Here is a 16,203-nt window from a genome sequence, read left to right as displayed (position 1 = left end):
TTCAATACATTGGCTGATCTTTTAACGCATCATCACTTTTACTTATTTTTATGTAGACAGAGCGTGTGGAATAGACCCCTCCCGCCCGCTGTGCTGTGCTGCTTAACCACCCAACCAATGTAACCCTAGCCTAACCATAGGCCAATTTACAATGACCAATTAACCTACTATCTATCTTTGGGCCGTGGAAAGAAACCAGAGCACCCGGAGGAAACCAGCAGAGTCACGGGGAGAACGTACAACTCCTTACAGACAGCACCGAGACTGAACTTTGATGCCCTACGCTTATAGTCACTTCACTGAACCTATAGTCCTTTGTGGGCACGTGGCCAAGTGGTTAAGGCATTGGACCAGCAACCTGAAGGTCGTGAGTTCGAGCCCCAGCCGAGGGAATGTGTTGTGTCCTTGAGCAAGGCACTTAACCACACATTGCTCTGCGACGACACCGGTGCCAAGCTGTATGGGTCTTAATGCCCTTCCCTTGGACAACATCGGTGTCGTGGAGAGGGGATGCTTGCAGCATGGGCAACTGCCAGTCTTCCATACAACCTTGCCCAGGCCTGCACACTCTCCAGGGGAAGATTTTCCAGGCGCAGATCCATGCTCTTGCAAGACTAACGATGCCTTATCATGGAGATATCCTAGAATCTTTTGATTTTTCCTTGCATCTACTCAGTGACTGAGCTTCCATAGCCTTCTTCCAGAAATGCAAAAACATTTAATCACAATTTCTTCTCTGTTCATCCTAGATGCCCTTGCCTGAGGAAACCTCACACTTAGAATTGGCTGCCACACACAAAATGCTGGAGAAACTCAGCAGGTCAGGCAGCATCTATGGAAGGAAATGACAGTCGACATTTCGGCTGAGACCCTTCATCAGTTCCTCCAGTATTGTGTGTGTGTGTGTGTGTGTGTGTGTTTGCTCAACATCTCAATCTCTTCTTGTGCCTCTGGAATTGGCTTTGGAGAACTCCCACTCCTGTGCATGGCCAGGAATACACCAGCGTGGTTTTAAAAAAAACAATTAGCCACACTAGGAGAACTCTGTTCCCGTGTCTGAACATTTCTAAGTAACCTTTGACTGAACTTATGCCCACCCAACAGTAACAAGGCACTCACCACAGTGCGCTCTCTCTCTCTCTATCTATCTATCTATCTTGTTTTACGGCAGTTGGCACCCAGCTTAATGGTGCATTACCACCACCTTCTGCTCCGGAGTGTGCAATAGACTTATATTTTAAATCCCTTCACCCAATATCTCACACACACACACACACACACACACACACACGCGCGCGCTAATCTACACTTTACCCTTCCCTCTTTGGCCATCCTAGTATCCTATTCCTGTTTATCCATCATATCCTATAAACAACCCCTGTACCCCTTAAGAAAGCTAAAAATACCCTGACCTGTGCTCTCTTACCCATGCCCAGCAACCCTTTTAATGTGAATTCCTGCATCCCCAACTCCCTTAGATTAATTCTCATCATCTCTCCCTGTATCCCATACTTCCTGCAGCTCAGAACTACATGTTGTACTGACTCCTCTTCCTGACATTCCTCACACAGTCCTGTCTGGCGTTTCCCTGTCATTTTCAATGTTTTGTTTAATGCACAGTGTCCCAGCCTTAACCTAGTCCACACCACAAGCGCACTGAACTCAATGTCCCATCACACCCGGAAAGACGTCACAAACCCCGCCTGTACATTATACCCATTGGCGCAGATATCGGAGCGCCCATCACCTTCGCGGTCGTGATTCGTCCGCTGCGTTGTCACTCGGCGAGGCCGCCCTCGTTTCCTGTGCGCGGGCAGTGATGGTGCGCTTCAAGTCCAGGTAAGGGAGGTTCGGGTGCCTCAGCTTGGAGACGGGCGGAATGTCTTCATTACCGTTAAATTAACTCCTTCTTCCGCCCCGGGTTAAATTCTCCCAAAACGGACGGAAACTTCCAGTGAACTTGGAGTCGCGGTCATAGTTACACGGCAGAGAAACAGGCCCTTCGGCTCGTCCCATCCATGCCGACTAAGATTCCCACCTGAACTAGTTCCATGTGCCCGTGTTTGGCTCTAATCTTTTTATTTAATTAATGTACCTACATCAACCATTCCCTCTGGCAGCCGGTTCCAAACACTGACCAGAGACCAGTCCGAGGGTGAAAAAAATGCCCCTCAGGTTCTTAATAAATCTATCACCTTAAACCTAAAGTCTCTGTCTTGACTTCCCCAACATGGGGTGAAAAAGACTCTGGTTTCACCCTGTCTGTCTCCCTCATGATGTTACACATCTCTGTCATATCACCCCATACTCGTTCTGCTCACCAGTAAAGTCCCAGGCTGCTCACTCTCTCCCCATAACTCTGTTCCTGGTGTCTCAGCAATCATGAACCTTCGCTGTCACCATCACTGTAAAGTCCTGGACATTTTAGTTGTCCAGCAGTATGGTAAATACGTAGTTTTCATTTAGTCCCTTTAATTATTTCCACCTCTCTGCCCAAAATTTTAGAAAAAGTCATAAACAAAACCTGCAGATGTTGGAAATCTGGGAGAAGAATACAGGAGCTCGGAGAACCAGACTCAAGAACAGCTCCTTCCCCGTGGTTATTAGACTTCCGAAGCAATCACCTCTTTCACATCCCCTTCCCAGGAGTGCTGTCATGTTCTTGGATCTTAATACTACCTTTTGCATGATCTCTTTTTTTGTGCTATTTCATTTTGCACTGCTTGTCACTATTGTATTTATTATTGCTGTGTATACTATTTATTCTATGATGGAGGTTCCCCACCTGGGATCTATGGATCCCTCAATTATGGCAGGGGTCACTGGTATTAAAAAAAAAGGGTTGCAAACCCCTAATCTGGAAGTTTCATGCAAATAAGGAATTTCATTGCACCCTGGGTGTATATGACTACGTTAATCTGAATTTCCGTGGACGCTATCTGACCTGACTGTTTCCAGCATGCTCCTTTTGTGTGTGTGTTGCATTTCCAACACCCATCACTGTTTCCGTTTTCACCTTGTGTGAAATCCCACCCCATCAGGATGACATCCTCCTGCATTGAGTTTTAAATGGTTCCTCTCCATCTAGTATATACTTGTCCTTTAATTAAAAATTTTCTCTTTGATATTGTTTACTTCCTAAAAGGAGCATTCACATTCAATATTTTAATCTTTCTTTCTAATACATTGTATAGATGCCTATTCCTGTTTTTGCCCCAAATTAGAAAATTTCTTGATCAATTCCACCCTACTTTTGCCTCCACATGGTCTATCCCTTCAGTGAAGCCTCTATCTCAATTTCAGAGGCTAGGCTGGTCACCAGTATTCATGATTAAGTTGCTACTCATGATTCCCACAACCACATTGATGACTCTTTTTCCCATTTGTCCCAGATGATTTCCAGTGCCTCCTCAGTCAGCGAACTCCAGGTTGTAACCGCCCTCTGGATTAAAACAAAAATGCAGAAGTCTACAGATACAGGAGTTATGGGGGGTGGGGGGGAGGAATGAAACTGCTGAAGGAAGACAGCGGCTAAGGCAGTATCTGTTGGAGCAAGAGGATAGTGTTTCGGGCCATAGGTCAAAATATTCTTCAAATCTCATTTTGCTCATGTTAAACGTGCCTCTGGCTTCTGGTTGTGGACAGATTCTCTAAGGGGAAAAAGTTTCTCATCGTGCAAGGTGAATGCCCTCAAAATAACGTATAATAAGAGGTTTAAAATTTAAAGAGAAATTCAAGTTATTCCAAAATTGAGCTGGAATTGAAAATCATCCTCAAAATTGGGAAATTTGAAACTTGCTTCTGGTCATTTTGAAATAACAAAATTAATTTGCTACTCTGTCCACAGTGTTGTAAAGTTTTCTTGAACAGATTGCTGAGCTGGTAGTAATTGCCTCTTAAACCTTTAGATAAATTTAAATAGTTTCAGCATCTGCAAAATCTCCTGTGTTTAGATAAAGCTATTGTCTTTGCTGCTGTGCTGGATGCCTTCCTCTGTGCAAATGAACAATGGCTGTCATACCACAGTCAGAGAGTTGTGCATTAAATTTACTTTGAACTTTGTTCATTTCCCTCTGTAAATGCTGCCTGACCTGCTGAGTTTTTCCAGCACTTTGTATGTTACTCCAAATTTCAGTATCTGCAGTCACTTGCATCTCTTTGATTGTCTTCCTTATCTTTCATAAATCAGTCATGTATTTCTTATTAATAGTTGGGAGTTCCATTAAAGGATTTCTCCGACCATCTACAAGTTCCAGGCCTAAGTTGTAACACAGCACTGTAGCCTACATTTTAATGACTTGCTGCAGCAGGTTAAATCTGCCCCAAGCCATCAGACATATTTGAGCACCTGGATGAAGCGGTTATTTTCTGGAAAGTCTGATATATGTTTTTCAAGTCAGAGTGTTCATTTCAATGAAAATGTTAAGCAATTTTTAACATCTTGCTTACTTACAATTCAGGGGATAAGACTTGTTCTTGATTAACAAATTATTGTAAGTAATTATGATTACATGGGTTCAACATCTCAAAATATTTGTAGTTGGACAGTCAATGATTAGCTTAATTTGTCACATCTACATCAAAACATAGTGTGAATTGCTTCTTTTACGTCAAATCAAATCAGTGAGGATTGTGCTGGGGGCAGCTACCAAGAATCATCACACTTTCATCACCAACATGGCGTGCCTTCAATTCACTAATTCTAACCCGTACATCGTTGAGATGTGGGAGGAAACCGGGGCACCCAGGCAAAACCCACAAGGCCACTGGGAGAACATATAAACTCCTTTTGGGCAGCAGCGGGAATCGAACTCCCCATCTTACAGATTGGCATTTGCATTAACCACAACGCTATAGTGCCAACCCTATATGAACATGACCTTTCAGTAGCAGTGGTGAGGTGAAGGCACAGTTTGAACTGGTTTACCTGCCATGGAAAGTTTTCTCATTATGGTACAGAGAAAATACTAATCAATTCTGTTGCATTTCTCATTCAGGTACCTTCTGTGTGAGATAGTGTTTGAGAAACCACACTATCGCCAGCAATTAGATATCCGAAGCATCATTCGAAATGTAAGAAACACCATCAATCAAATACATGGTGACTTTGGCATTGGCTGTTGTAGCTTACGTCTGGAAGGTTGGTAACAAAAGGTCCACATTAATTAAAGCGGTTAAATGCAATCCGTTGGTCTAATTTGTTAATGTTAAATTTACTGAACAAGTCGTATCTCTCTCTGCTCACAAATGATTTTGTCACCATAATCGTGGCTTAGCCTTGCTGTTTTTATTCCTGATGCAGTATTTGGCTTGTGTTTTGATCCTGTGTGGAATACTGGGATACTTTCCCTTAACTGGTTTTACAGCAGTACCATTGCAGTTTGCCTCTGCTCTTGGGGAAAAGAGAAAAATTTAGCCAGTTCTCAGTCCTGATCACTCCAAGACAAGGATATTACAGATCAAAGGTATTGGGTTTCACTATAGATTTCAATGCGACTAGTGTCCTGAGCTGTGTATACTGTATTTCAATGCAAGAAGTATTGTAGATGATAGTACTGAAGATGACGTAGCTGGATTACAAACAGAGGCAATGTGTAGTGAGGAGAGGCTATTGATAGGGCAAAATTGCAGTCAACAGGATGTGTTGCAACTTAAAAGCGAGAGGATTCGAGTACAGGAGCAGGGAGGTACTACTGCAGTTGTACAAGGCCTTGGTGAGACCACACCTGGAGTATTGTGTGCAGTTTTGATCCCCTAATCTGAGGAAAGACATCTTTGCCATAGAGGGAGTACAAAGAAGGTTCACCAGATTGATTCCTGGGATGGCAGGACTTGCATATGAAGAAAGACTGGATGAACTGGGCTTGTACTCGTTGGAATTTAGAAGATTGAGGGGGGATCTGATTGAAACGTATAAGATCCTAAAGGGATTGGACAGGCTAGATGCAGGAAGATTGTTCCCGATGTTGGGGAAGTCCAGAACGAGGGGTCACAGTTTGAGGATAGAGGGGAAGCCTTTTAGGACAGAGATTAGGAAAAACTTCTTCACACAGAGAGTGGTGAATCTGTGGAATTCTCTGCCACAGGAAACTGTTGAGGCCAGTTCATTGGCTATGTTTAAGAGGGAATTAGATATGGCCCTTGTGGCTACGGGGATCAGGGGGTATGGAGGGAAGGCTGGGGCGGGGTTCTGAGTTGGATGATCAGCCATGATCATAATAAATGGCGGTGCAGGCTCGAAGGGCCGAATGGCCTACTCCTGCACCTATTTTCTATGTTTCTAAAACCCAGACAAAATCGAAAAGGGTGAATACTGTATGGGACTGAATGTGTTATATTTGAATGTACGCAGTATACAGAATAAGGTAGAAAAAATATGCAGCACAGTTGCAGATTGGCATGTATGATGTTGTAGGCATTGCTGAATTATGGCTGAAAGAAGATTTTAGCTGGGAGCTTAGTGTCCAAGGATCGAAAGGACAGGCAGGAAGGCTGAGGGGGTGGCGTTGCACTATTGGTTAAAAAGTGAAATCAAATCATTAGAAAGAGGTGACAGGTTTGGAAGGTGTTGAGTCATTGTGGATAGAACTAAGGAACTGCAAGGGTGAAAAGACCCTTGTATACAGTAGTAAGGATGCGGTCTACAAATTACAATGGGAGATGGAAAATGCATGCCAAAAGGGCAATGTTACAATGGTCATGGGGGATTTCATTATGTGGATAGGTTGGGAAAATCGGTTGGTGCTGGATTCCGGGAGGGAGAATTTCTAGAATGCCTACAAGATGGCTTTTTAGAGCAGCTCATGGTTAAGCCCACTAGGGGATCAGCTATTCTGAGTGTTGTGCAATGAATCAGAACTGATGAGAGAACTTAACGTAAAAGAACCCTTAGGGGTAAGTGATCATATGATCGAATTCACCCTGAAATATGAGGAGAATCTAAAGTCTGATGTATCAGTATTACAGTGGAGTAAAGGGAATTACAGAGGCATGAGAGAGGAGTTGGCCAGAACTGATTGGAAAAGAACTCTGGCAGGGATGACGGCAGAGCAGCAATGGCTGGAATTTCTGGAAACAATTCGGAAGGCACAGGATATATACATCTCAAAGAGGAGGAAATATTCTAAAGGAAAGGTGGCACAACAGTGGCTAACGATTGAAGTCAAAGCCAACATAAAAGCCAAAAAGAGGGCATATAATTGAGCAAAAATTAGTGGGAAGTTGGAGGATTAGGAAGCTTTTAAAAATCAACAGAGGCAACTAAAAAAGTTATTACGATAGACTATGAAGGTAAGCTAGCCAATAACATGAAAGAGGATACCAAAAGTTTCTTCAGATACATAAAGTGCAAAAGAGAGGAGAGAGTGGATATCGAACTGCTGGAAAATGATGTTGGAGAGGTAGTAATGGGGGATGAGAAAATGGCACATGAACTAAATAAGTATTCTGCATCAGTCTTCTTTATTAGAAGACACTAGCAGTATGGTGAAGTTCTAGGTGTCAGGGTTCATGAAGTGTGTGAAGTTACCATTACTAGAGAAAAGATTCTTGGGGAAACTGAAAGGTCTGAAGGTAGTTAAGTCATCTGGACCAGTTGGTGTACACCCCAGGGTTCTGAAAGAGGTGGCTGAGGAGATTGTGGAGGCATTAGTAATGATCTTTCAAGAATCACTAGATTCTAGAATGGTTCTGGAAGACTGAAAAACTGCAAAATTTATTCCACTCTTCAAGAGGAAGAGATGCAGAAGCAAGAAAACTATGGGCCAGCTAGTATGACCTCAGTGGTTGGGAAGATGCTGGAGTCAATTATTAAGGACGAGGTCTCGGGGTACTTGGAGGGACATGATAAAATAGGCTACAGGCAGCAACACACATAAAAATCACTGGTGAACGCAGCAGGCCAGGCAGCATCTCTAGGAAGAGGTACAGTTGACGTTTTGGGTCGAGACCCTTCATCAGGGAGTTGTGAGGTAATGATGCAGCTATATAAAACTCTGGTTAGGCCACACTTGGAGTACTGTGTCCAGTTCTGGTCGCCTCACTATAGGAAGGATGTGGAAGCATTGGAAAGGGTACAGTGGAGATTTACCAGTATGCATTATGATCAGAGATTAAGGGAGCTAGGGCTTTACTCTTTGGAGAGGAGGAGGTTAAGGGGAGACATGATAGAGGTGTACAAGATAATAAGAGGAATAGACAGAGTGGATAGCCAGCGCCTCTTCCCCAGGGCACCACTGCTCAATACAAGAGGACATGGCTTTAAGGTAAGGGGTGGGAAGTTCAAGGGGGATATTAGAGGAAGGTTTTTTACTCAGAGAGTGGTTGGTGCGTGGAATGCACTGCCTGAGTCAGTGGTGGAGGAGATACACTAGTGAAGTTTAAGAGACTACTAGACAGGTATATGGAGGAATTTAAGGTGGGGGGGTTATATGGGAGGCAGGGCTTAAGGGTCAGCACAACATTGTGGGCCGAAGAGCCTGTACTGTGCTGTACTATTCTATGTTCTGTGTTAAAAAGCAAGGAGTTAATCAAAGAGTTAACAGATTGATGAATGTGTTTACAGTTATTCAGTTTTGTACTTAACTCTTGTCAAATGCAGGCTGGTGAAACGGGAGTGGAGCTCATTCTTGGTTATTATGTCATTGCCATTAGTTTCAGGTTGTCGTTTGGCCAAGTTCCATCCTCATACTTTTGCAAACTTATTCTTAATGTGTCCAGTTGGACATTTTGTTTTTCTAGGGGTAGATATTTCACTCATATGGAGAGACTAATAGAGCTGAGATTGTTTTCTTGGAGCAAAGGTTGAGCCGAAGATTAATTGGGAGGCTCTAAATTTTGAAGTATTAAGACAAAAATCAATGATGAGTAAGTTTCCACCAGTCAGAAGGCTGTAATTGAAGGACACTTAAAGGAGGTGATAACATTTTATCACAGCAAATTATTGTAATCTCAAATGCATTTTTCAATGTAAAGCAATTTTCAAAATGGGAATTCTATATATTTTGAAAGTAGAATAAAAATTGCAAGGCTATAAAGACAGGGCAAGGCTGTGGGACAAATAAGCTTTTTCCAGAGTGCCATCTGGGCTAAATAGCTTCCTCCATGAGCTCTAATACTATTTACCAATTAAAAATCACAACCTTATAGATTTGTTTTTCAGCCTTTTTGAGAACAATGTTCCAGCTAGATTTTCACATGCAAATTTAATGTGTAATTAGTTGTATATATTTTGCAGATTATTCCTTCTAATTGTTCTTCCTTGAACCTTGGAGGGAGAAAATATCTAAAAGATAAACTTACATCATTGCTGTACTTTGACAATTTAATTTTTTTGTTTCACTTCTCCCAGTCACATACCTAAATGCCTACACAGGGATAGTCTTACTAAGGTGTCAAAAAGACTTCTACAGAATGCTGTCGACAGCGCTGATGTTTATCACCTTTCTGGAGAACAAGAACCAAAAGTTCCATTGTTTTTTTAACACGTTACACGTGGCAGGTAAAACGTTGTAAATTCTGATGTCGATTTTGTCATTGAAGCCTGTGGAGATATACACGTTGCCAACTTCTCCAACTTGTTTACCTACTCTAATCCCGATTTACTCTCAATTGTCAGTTAGTTTCAACAGCCTTTTGTGACCAGGTGCTTGTGTATCCTAACATGCAATTTGTTTTGGGGAAAAATGAAGAAAACAGTCTTTTCGACTCCACTTTAGTCTTGGTTACACCTACCTCCCTGCATGAGAAAGTTGTCGGTTTAAACTCGTGATCTGAATAGGCCCCATCACTCAGGAAGAACTAGACTGTTTGAACTTTGAAGGGAGGTGAGGGGAAAGAAGAATGCAGAGTTAAAACAAGTTAATACGTCCCTTTGGGTAGAAAATGAAATTGTGTTTTCATGGTTTTTTTTCTTAAAAGGGAGACTAAGAGTTCGGATTCTGGCTAATATTTATCCTTCCACCAATACTTAAAATAGATGGTCTATTTATTTATTTAATTCCCATTTTTAGTTGTTGCTGGTCTGAGTTCTGACGGAGTTATTGTTGTAATTATAGTTGTATATATTTGATTTTAAGATATTTAAGGGATCCATAACTCTTGTGCTCCATAATTGCGGGTGTTTCTGGCTGCATCATGGAAATTTAAGCCCCCATCACTTTCATGCCGACTATCTGAATATAAAGCAGGCATATTTAGAACCCAGCTTCAACCCCTTGAGATTATAATCATTTATAGATTCCATGCATTGAATACAATATTGTGCCCTAACCAACCTAGAAAGTTTATCAAACATTGAACTTTCAACAATTAATCAAAGACAAATGTACTTGTATATATGTATGTAATCAATTCCACCCTTGAGTTTCACACATTAACTTTTACACAACAGTAATAACAATGATTTTTTTTTAAATTCAAGGTACAATTCGAAGCTGCCAGAAGTTCCTGATCCAGTATAATCGCAGGCAGTTGCTGCTGCTCCTCAGAGACTGTAAAACCAAAAGTAAGTAAAAATTTGAGATGTCTGGAATGTTCTTTGTAGGTTATATTCTAGCATCAGTTATACTAGACCAGCACAAAGAGAAAGCAAATCTCCAATAATTTGAATATGAGCATCAGTGTTAAGAAATTGGTCAGGGTTCCTGAAGCATTGAGGGTAAGGTTAGACTTTCCTCTAATTAAACAGATCAAAATCATAGTCATAGTCATACTTTATTGATCCTGGGGGAAATTGGTTTTCGTTACAGTTGCACCATAAATAATTAAATAATAATAAAACCATAAAGAGTTAAATAGTAATATGTAAATTATGCCAGGAAATAAGTCCAGGACCAGCCTATTGGCTCAGGGTGTCTGACCCTCCAAGGGAGGAGTTGTAAAGTTTGATGGCCACAGGCAGGAATGACTTCCTATGACGCTCCGTGTTGTATCTAGGTGGAATGAGTCTCTGGCTGAATGTACTCCTGTGCCCAACCAGTACATTCTGGGAGACATTGTCCAAGATGGCATGCAACTTGGACAGCATCCTCTTTTCAGACACCACCGTCAGAGAGTCCAGTTCCATCCCCACATCACTGACCTTACGAATGAGTTTGTTTATTCTGTTGGTGTCTGCTACCCTCAGCCTGCTGCCCCAGCACACAACAGCAAACATGATCGCACTGGCCACCACAGACTCGTAGAACATCCTCAGCATCGTCTGGCAGATGTTAAAGGATCTCAGTCTCCTCAGGAAATAGAGACGGCTCTGTCCCTTCTTGTAGACAGCCTCAGTGTTCTTTGACCAGTCCAGTTTATTGTCAATTCGTATCCCTAGGTATTTGTAATTCTCCACCATGTCCACACTGACCCCCTGGATGGAAACAGGAGTCACCGGTACCTTAGCTCTCCTCAGGTCTACCACCAGCTCCTTAGTCACATTAAGCTGCAGATAATTCTGCTCACACCATGTGACAAAGTTTCCTACCGTAGCTCTGTACTCAGCCTCATCTCCCTTGCTGATGCATCCAACTATGGCAGAGTCATCAGAAAACTTCTGAAGATGACAAGACTCTGTGCAGTAGTTGAAGTCTGAGGTGTAAATGGTGAAGAGAAAGGGAGACAAGACAGTCCCCTGTGGAGCCCCAGTGCTGCTGATCACTCTGTCAGACACACAGTGTTGCAAGCACACGTACTGTGGTCTGCCAGTCAGGTAATCAATAATCCATGACACCAGGAGAGCATCCACCTGCATCACTGTCAGCTTCTCCCCCAGCAGAGCACTACCTGGATTCAGTTTTTGTGCTTCTAGACTCAATTGTACTGCCCTGGGCACGTTAGGGAAACCTGTACTCCAGTACAGGAATATCTTTAGGTGGAAACATACAAGACTAGGCTGTAAGATTTTATCATACTTTTGGAACAAATGGATGATGATACAAAGGTTTAAGCTAATGTATTTTTGGGCCTTTCAGACAGGCACTAATTATTTTTCTTCATTTTAGAGGAGAGAGAATCTGTTCGAAGATCTCTTCTGCATTGTTCACTAAAAGTATCGGATGAAGATCAGTCATACGATGTAGGTGAGGAAGTGGAAGAAACAGATACTGATTAAGTTATTTTCAAATCTGAATAATAGTGAAGACCTGCATTGTGGACCGCTTCCCTACAGATGTCTGGCAGTATCAAGGTTTTTAGCATCTTGCAAACCAAACCCATGAAGATTACATCTGTACAGCTAGTACACGGATACTTTGTGAACAGACTGAAAGACAGCTTACCAACTTTACTACCATGCATTGTCAAAGTACATCTAATCACTTAAAATTGTACTGGCTGATGTTTAAAAAGGGCAAATTCAAAATTCTCAAGCCAGTTCAGCAGTTACTAGCATTTAATGGGTGATGCAAGGTGACATAAAGTATTCAAATTTTTATATTAGCCTTTGGTTGCTATGGCTATGGCTAATGCATTGCCTTACTGTTGTCACACATTACTTAGCCCACCTCCACTCAGGAACATGAAAACCTAGTTGTGGTCAACTGTTGCTGATGGAATGAATGCAGATCATTGGCTTCTTGAACTTCCTGATGATGACAAAACAGAAATGGAAAGTTTTACCGTGGTATGTCAAAGTTATTTATTTGCTGGGGTTATAGCAAGAAACCCACGTTGTGGGATTCTGTGGAGCAGAGAATGAGTTTACTATCATTGATTCTTAAAGTTGATATTGCTGCTAATGGAATGCACCTAGAGTATACTGGCTTTTCCTGAATTTGCTAATCCCTTAGTTACTAGTAACTAGTGGGATTTAAATTATTGTGCAATTAAAGTCTTGGTGATATACTACTTTCTTCCTTTGTCTCTTCAATCCCTTACTTAACCACTCTTAATCTGTGTTTTAGTTCTGAGTCATTTTCTTCCTGTACAGTAGTGAATCTTATTTTCCCCCCAGTGTTGCAGAACAACATGTAGTATCTGGTGATTCTTATTAGGAATTGTGGTAGAGTCTTGGGATGGTACTGAAAGGTATGAAATCAGTACAGCTTAGCCTGTTGCACAACTCCACTGTGAGACTGCTCCTTTAACAGAAGCGCCAGCTGTATAAAATAATGAGTGGACAAAATGGGCAGGATTACAAGTTTTGCTGCATCAGACTGCATCCGCTTTTTGTTCCTTAATCAAGTTCTTCAGGTCTCCTGTAGCAGCTTGATTGAACTGGAAGGATGATTGAGCAATTTAATCAGTTGGTTAAGAATCAACTGTGTTGCTATTGAACTGTAGACATAGTTCAACTAAAGATTTTAAGTTTTCTTTCCTTAAAGTGAACTAGATGGGTTTTATAACAGGCCCATAATATTATTATCACTTAGACTAAATATTTAATTCCCCAGCTGCCAAGATAAGATTTCAACTCTTATCTTTGCATTTAGTTCAGAAACTTTAATCATTAAGCCACCATCCCCATTTTCTTTAATCTTTCGACCTCAGACCAGGAATGGAATCATGCTCCTGTTTATCACCTTAAAAACCCTTTCAGGGTAACAAGCTTCCTTCTCTAATTGCATCACCTTCAGCTTGACATCATTTTAGGGCTACAGCTTCTCCACAACTCTTCAGTCTCAATGCCATCGTTTGCTACTTAAAGCCAAACTTTTCCTTTTACTTCCCATGTACTCCTCCCAGTATCAGCTGTGGAATAACAGTCTACTTGTGTATTTTCCTCTAATGTAATTTTATTTGTGAACAGGGAATTGGCATCCATATGCTGTAGGAAAGATTGTTTATATAATGACATTACCCCTTTAAGGTCTTCTCACCTCCTCTGGTATCTTTGCCTAACTATTTCACCAGTGTCAAAAGTGCTAGAACAACCTCAATGTCCATATATACTGCGGGGTGGGGTGGCAGTTAGCACAATTGTTTTACAGTGCCGGCAGTAAGATCTGTTAAATACCTGCTAGTCTAAGGAGTTTGCATGTTCACCCTATGACTGCATGGCTCGCCTCCGGGTGCTGTGGTTTCCTCCCACATTCTAAAGCTGTACAGTAAAATTAGTGAATTGAAGGCATCAGCAAAAATTGCATCGAAAATAATCTGGTGGATGCTACATAAATGAGTGTTCGTACAAAATAATAACAGGCAGAAATAGCTAATACAAGGGAGCATAATTTTAAAGTGATTGGAGGAAAGTATAGAGGGTATCAGAGGTAATATTCCAACCCCCCTCGGGAGGTGTGTGGAGCATCCTGGCAGGGATGGTGGTAAAGACAGATACATCAGGGGCATTTAAGAAGCTCTTAGATGAGCTGATGGATGACAGAAAAATAGAGGGCTATGTAAGAGAGGTCAGATTGATCTTAAGGTAGGTCAAAAGATCAGCACAACATCGGGCACTGAAGGGCCTTCACTGTGCTGTAATATTCTATGTTCTAAAATGTAATGCTTGTGTTTACTGAACCGTAATGTGCAAATTTCTGTTTGCATACACTTCTGCACTGTGCTGTAAATGGGGGAGGGGTGAGAAAATAAATCTCTTCACGCCCAGTGCCAAGAAGCAGATCTAATGACACCAAAATGCAGTACTACCTTTAGAATGCCCCATTGAGTCTCTGCCAGTTCAGAGTACCACTATTCTCCACCAATTTTCCCCTGCAATGCCATCAATGCCACCCACCCCATCAACCACATTCTAATACTCAACTAAACATTAGAAGCAATTTATAGTGCCCAGTTAAATCATCTACATGCATGTCTCACATGGTGGGAGGGTACTGGGAATAAACCCACATGGCCACATACAGTATAAACTCTACACAAGTCAGGATTAAACCCAGATCACCGTAACTGTGAGGCAGCAGCTTTACTGAGCCACTCTTTAGGGTATTTTTCAATCCATTTTTTCTATTTGCATTGTATAAGCTCACTGTACACAATATTCAGGCAACTGGACTTGGACTTATATCAGCTGCAACCGTTCTGTTTTTAAAAACACACTCCCAATAATCTGGCGCACTCAGGGTTTTGTTGCTGCTTGGCAGATTTCCTGAATTATTTGACATCACTTCTACTAGCACACCGACAAACGTGGTACAATTTTCCTGTGAAAAGGAAGCATGGAATCAGCCCCAATGTCTCACAGTCAGGTGCTAACAGGATTTCCAAACAATTAAGATCGCAGTTTTTACTATATTCATCTTTGGTAGTAACACTGTATATATCTATTTAAACCTGGAAGTTCTTAATTCATGGGATAATTTTCACTAAACCTGAGTTGGTTGTTCATGGACAAGATGAAGTGTAGAGAAATTTTGTTGATGTATTAAACAAGTCTAAGATTGACCTACTGTTGCAATTTTGCATAGCTTACCAATGATCCACTATGGTAGAAGCACATCTAGTTTAAAAAGTCAAAGCAAACATTTGGCCTTAATTTACTAGTGATGTTGTTGGTCTTACTGCTCAGGTGTTGAAGAATAGCACTAAATCCAAGTAATTTTCATTTCTATTGCACAGTACATTAGAATTCCATTACCCAATCATGCTGGGGAGAAACTTTCTGACAATTGGTGGTAGTAAATTTTAATCCCATCTCCTTGTAGGAGCACCATGTACAGCCATTTAACCAAAGTTTCCCTTTTATAGTTTAAGACAAATCAACAACATTGTGAACAATATTTTTTTATTGTTTCAGTTACTTTGCTGTTGCATTAAAGGAAAGTGAAAGTAGTAATAAATCCAACCACAACACTTCATTAGACGCCTTGCATCCACTTTCTTAAAACAATACACCGCTTTTCAAATTAAAATCTTCAAAAGCAAAAGGGAAATTCCAGCCTTTACATTTTACCACCGCAACAGAATAAGGTGGGATGAGGAATTCATTACTCCTAATTCAATACCTGAATACTAATGAGTAGGTGTACTTTGAAAAGAATGGAGGAATACTTTATAAAACTGCAGTACTGTCGCTTATGGGCAAAAGGGGCTTCAACACCACTGACTAATTTTGTAAAATGTTAAAAGAGCACATGCCAAATATTTATAGAATGGCTACTTCTTGGAAAGGGTAACAATGCCATGAAATAGTTTCATTCTCTAGTGAAACTTCACACATTATAGAAGATTAAAGTTGGGTTTTAATTTTCTTAAGTTTACAAAACTTTCCCCAGACAATTTGACTGTATGAATTGGAAATGGCATTCATTCCACAACTGTAATAAA

General features: G+C 41.3%; 1 protein-coding gene across 1 annotated transcript; it reads left to right on the top strand.

The window, feature by feature from the left end:
* The first annotated feature begins 1,749 nt into the window (after positions 1-1,749).
* On the top strand, positions 1,750-16,086 carry pop5 (POP5 homolog, ribonuclease P/MRP subunit). Its single transcript, XM_063034419.1, has 5 exons — positions 1,750-1,839; positions 4,998-5,140; positions 9,350-9,499; positions 10,421-10,504; positions 11,985-16,086. Exons 1-5 carry the CDS (start codon positions 1,820-1,822, stop codon positions 12,092-12,094), a joined length of 507 nt encoding a protein of 168 aa, XP_062890489.1. The 5' UTR covers positions 1,750-1,819; the 3' UTR covers positions 12,095-16,086.
* Positions 16,087-16,203: the final 117 nt, after the last annotated feature.

Source organism: Mobula hypostoma, chromosome 27 (genome assembly GCF_963921235.1).
Source record: "Mobula hypostoma chromosome 27, sMobHyp1.1, whole genome shotgun sequence".
NCBI classification, from domain to species: Eukaryota; Metazoa; Chordata; class Chondrichthyes; order Myliobatiformes; family Myliobatidae; genus Mobula; species Mobula hypostoma.
Note: the sequence above shows the minus strand (reverse complement) of the source record. Positions and strands in the feature narration are given on the sequence as shown.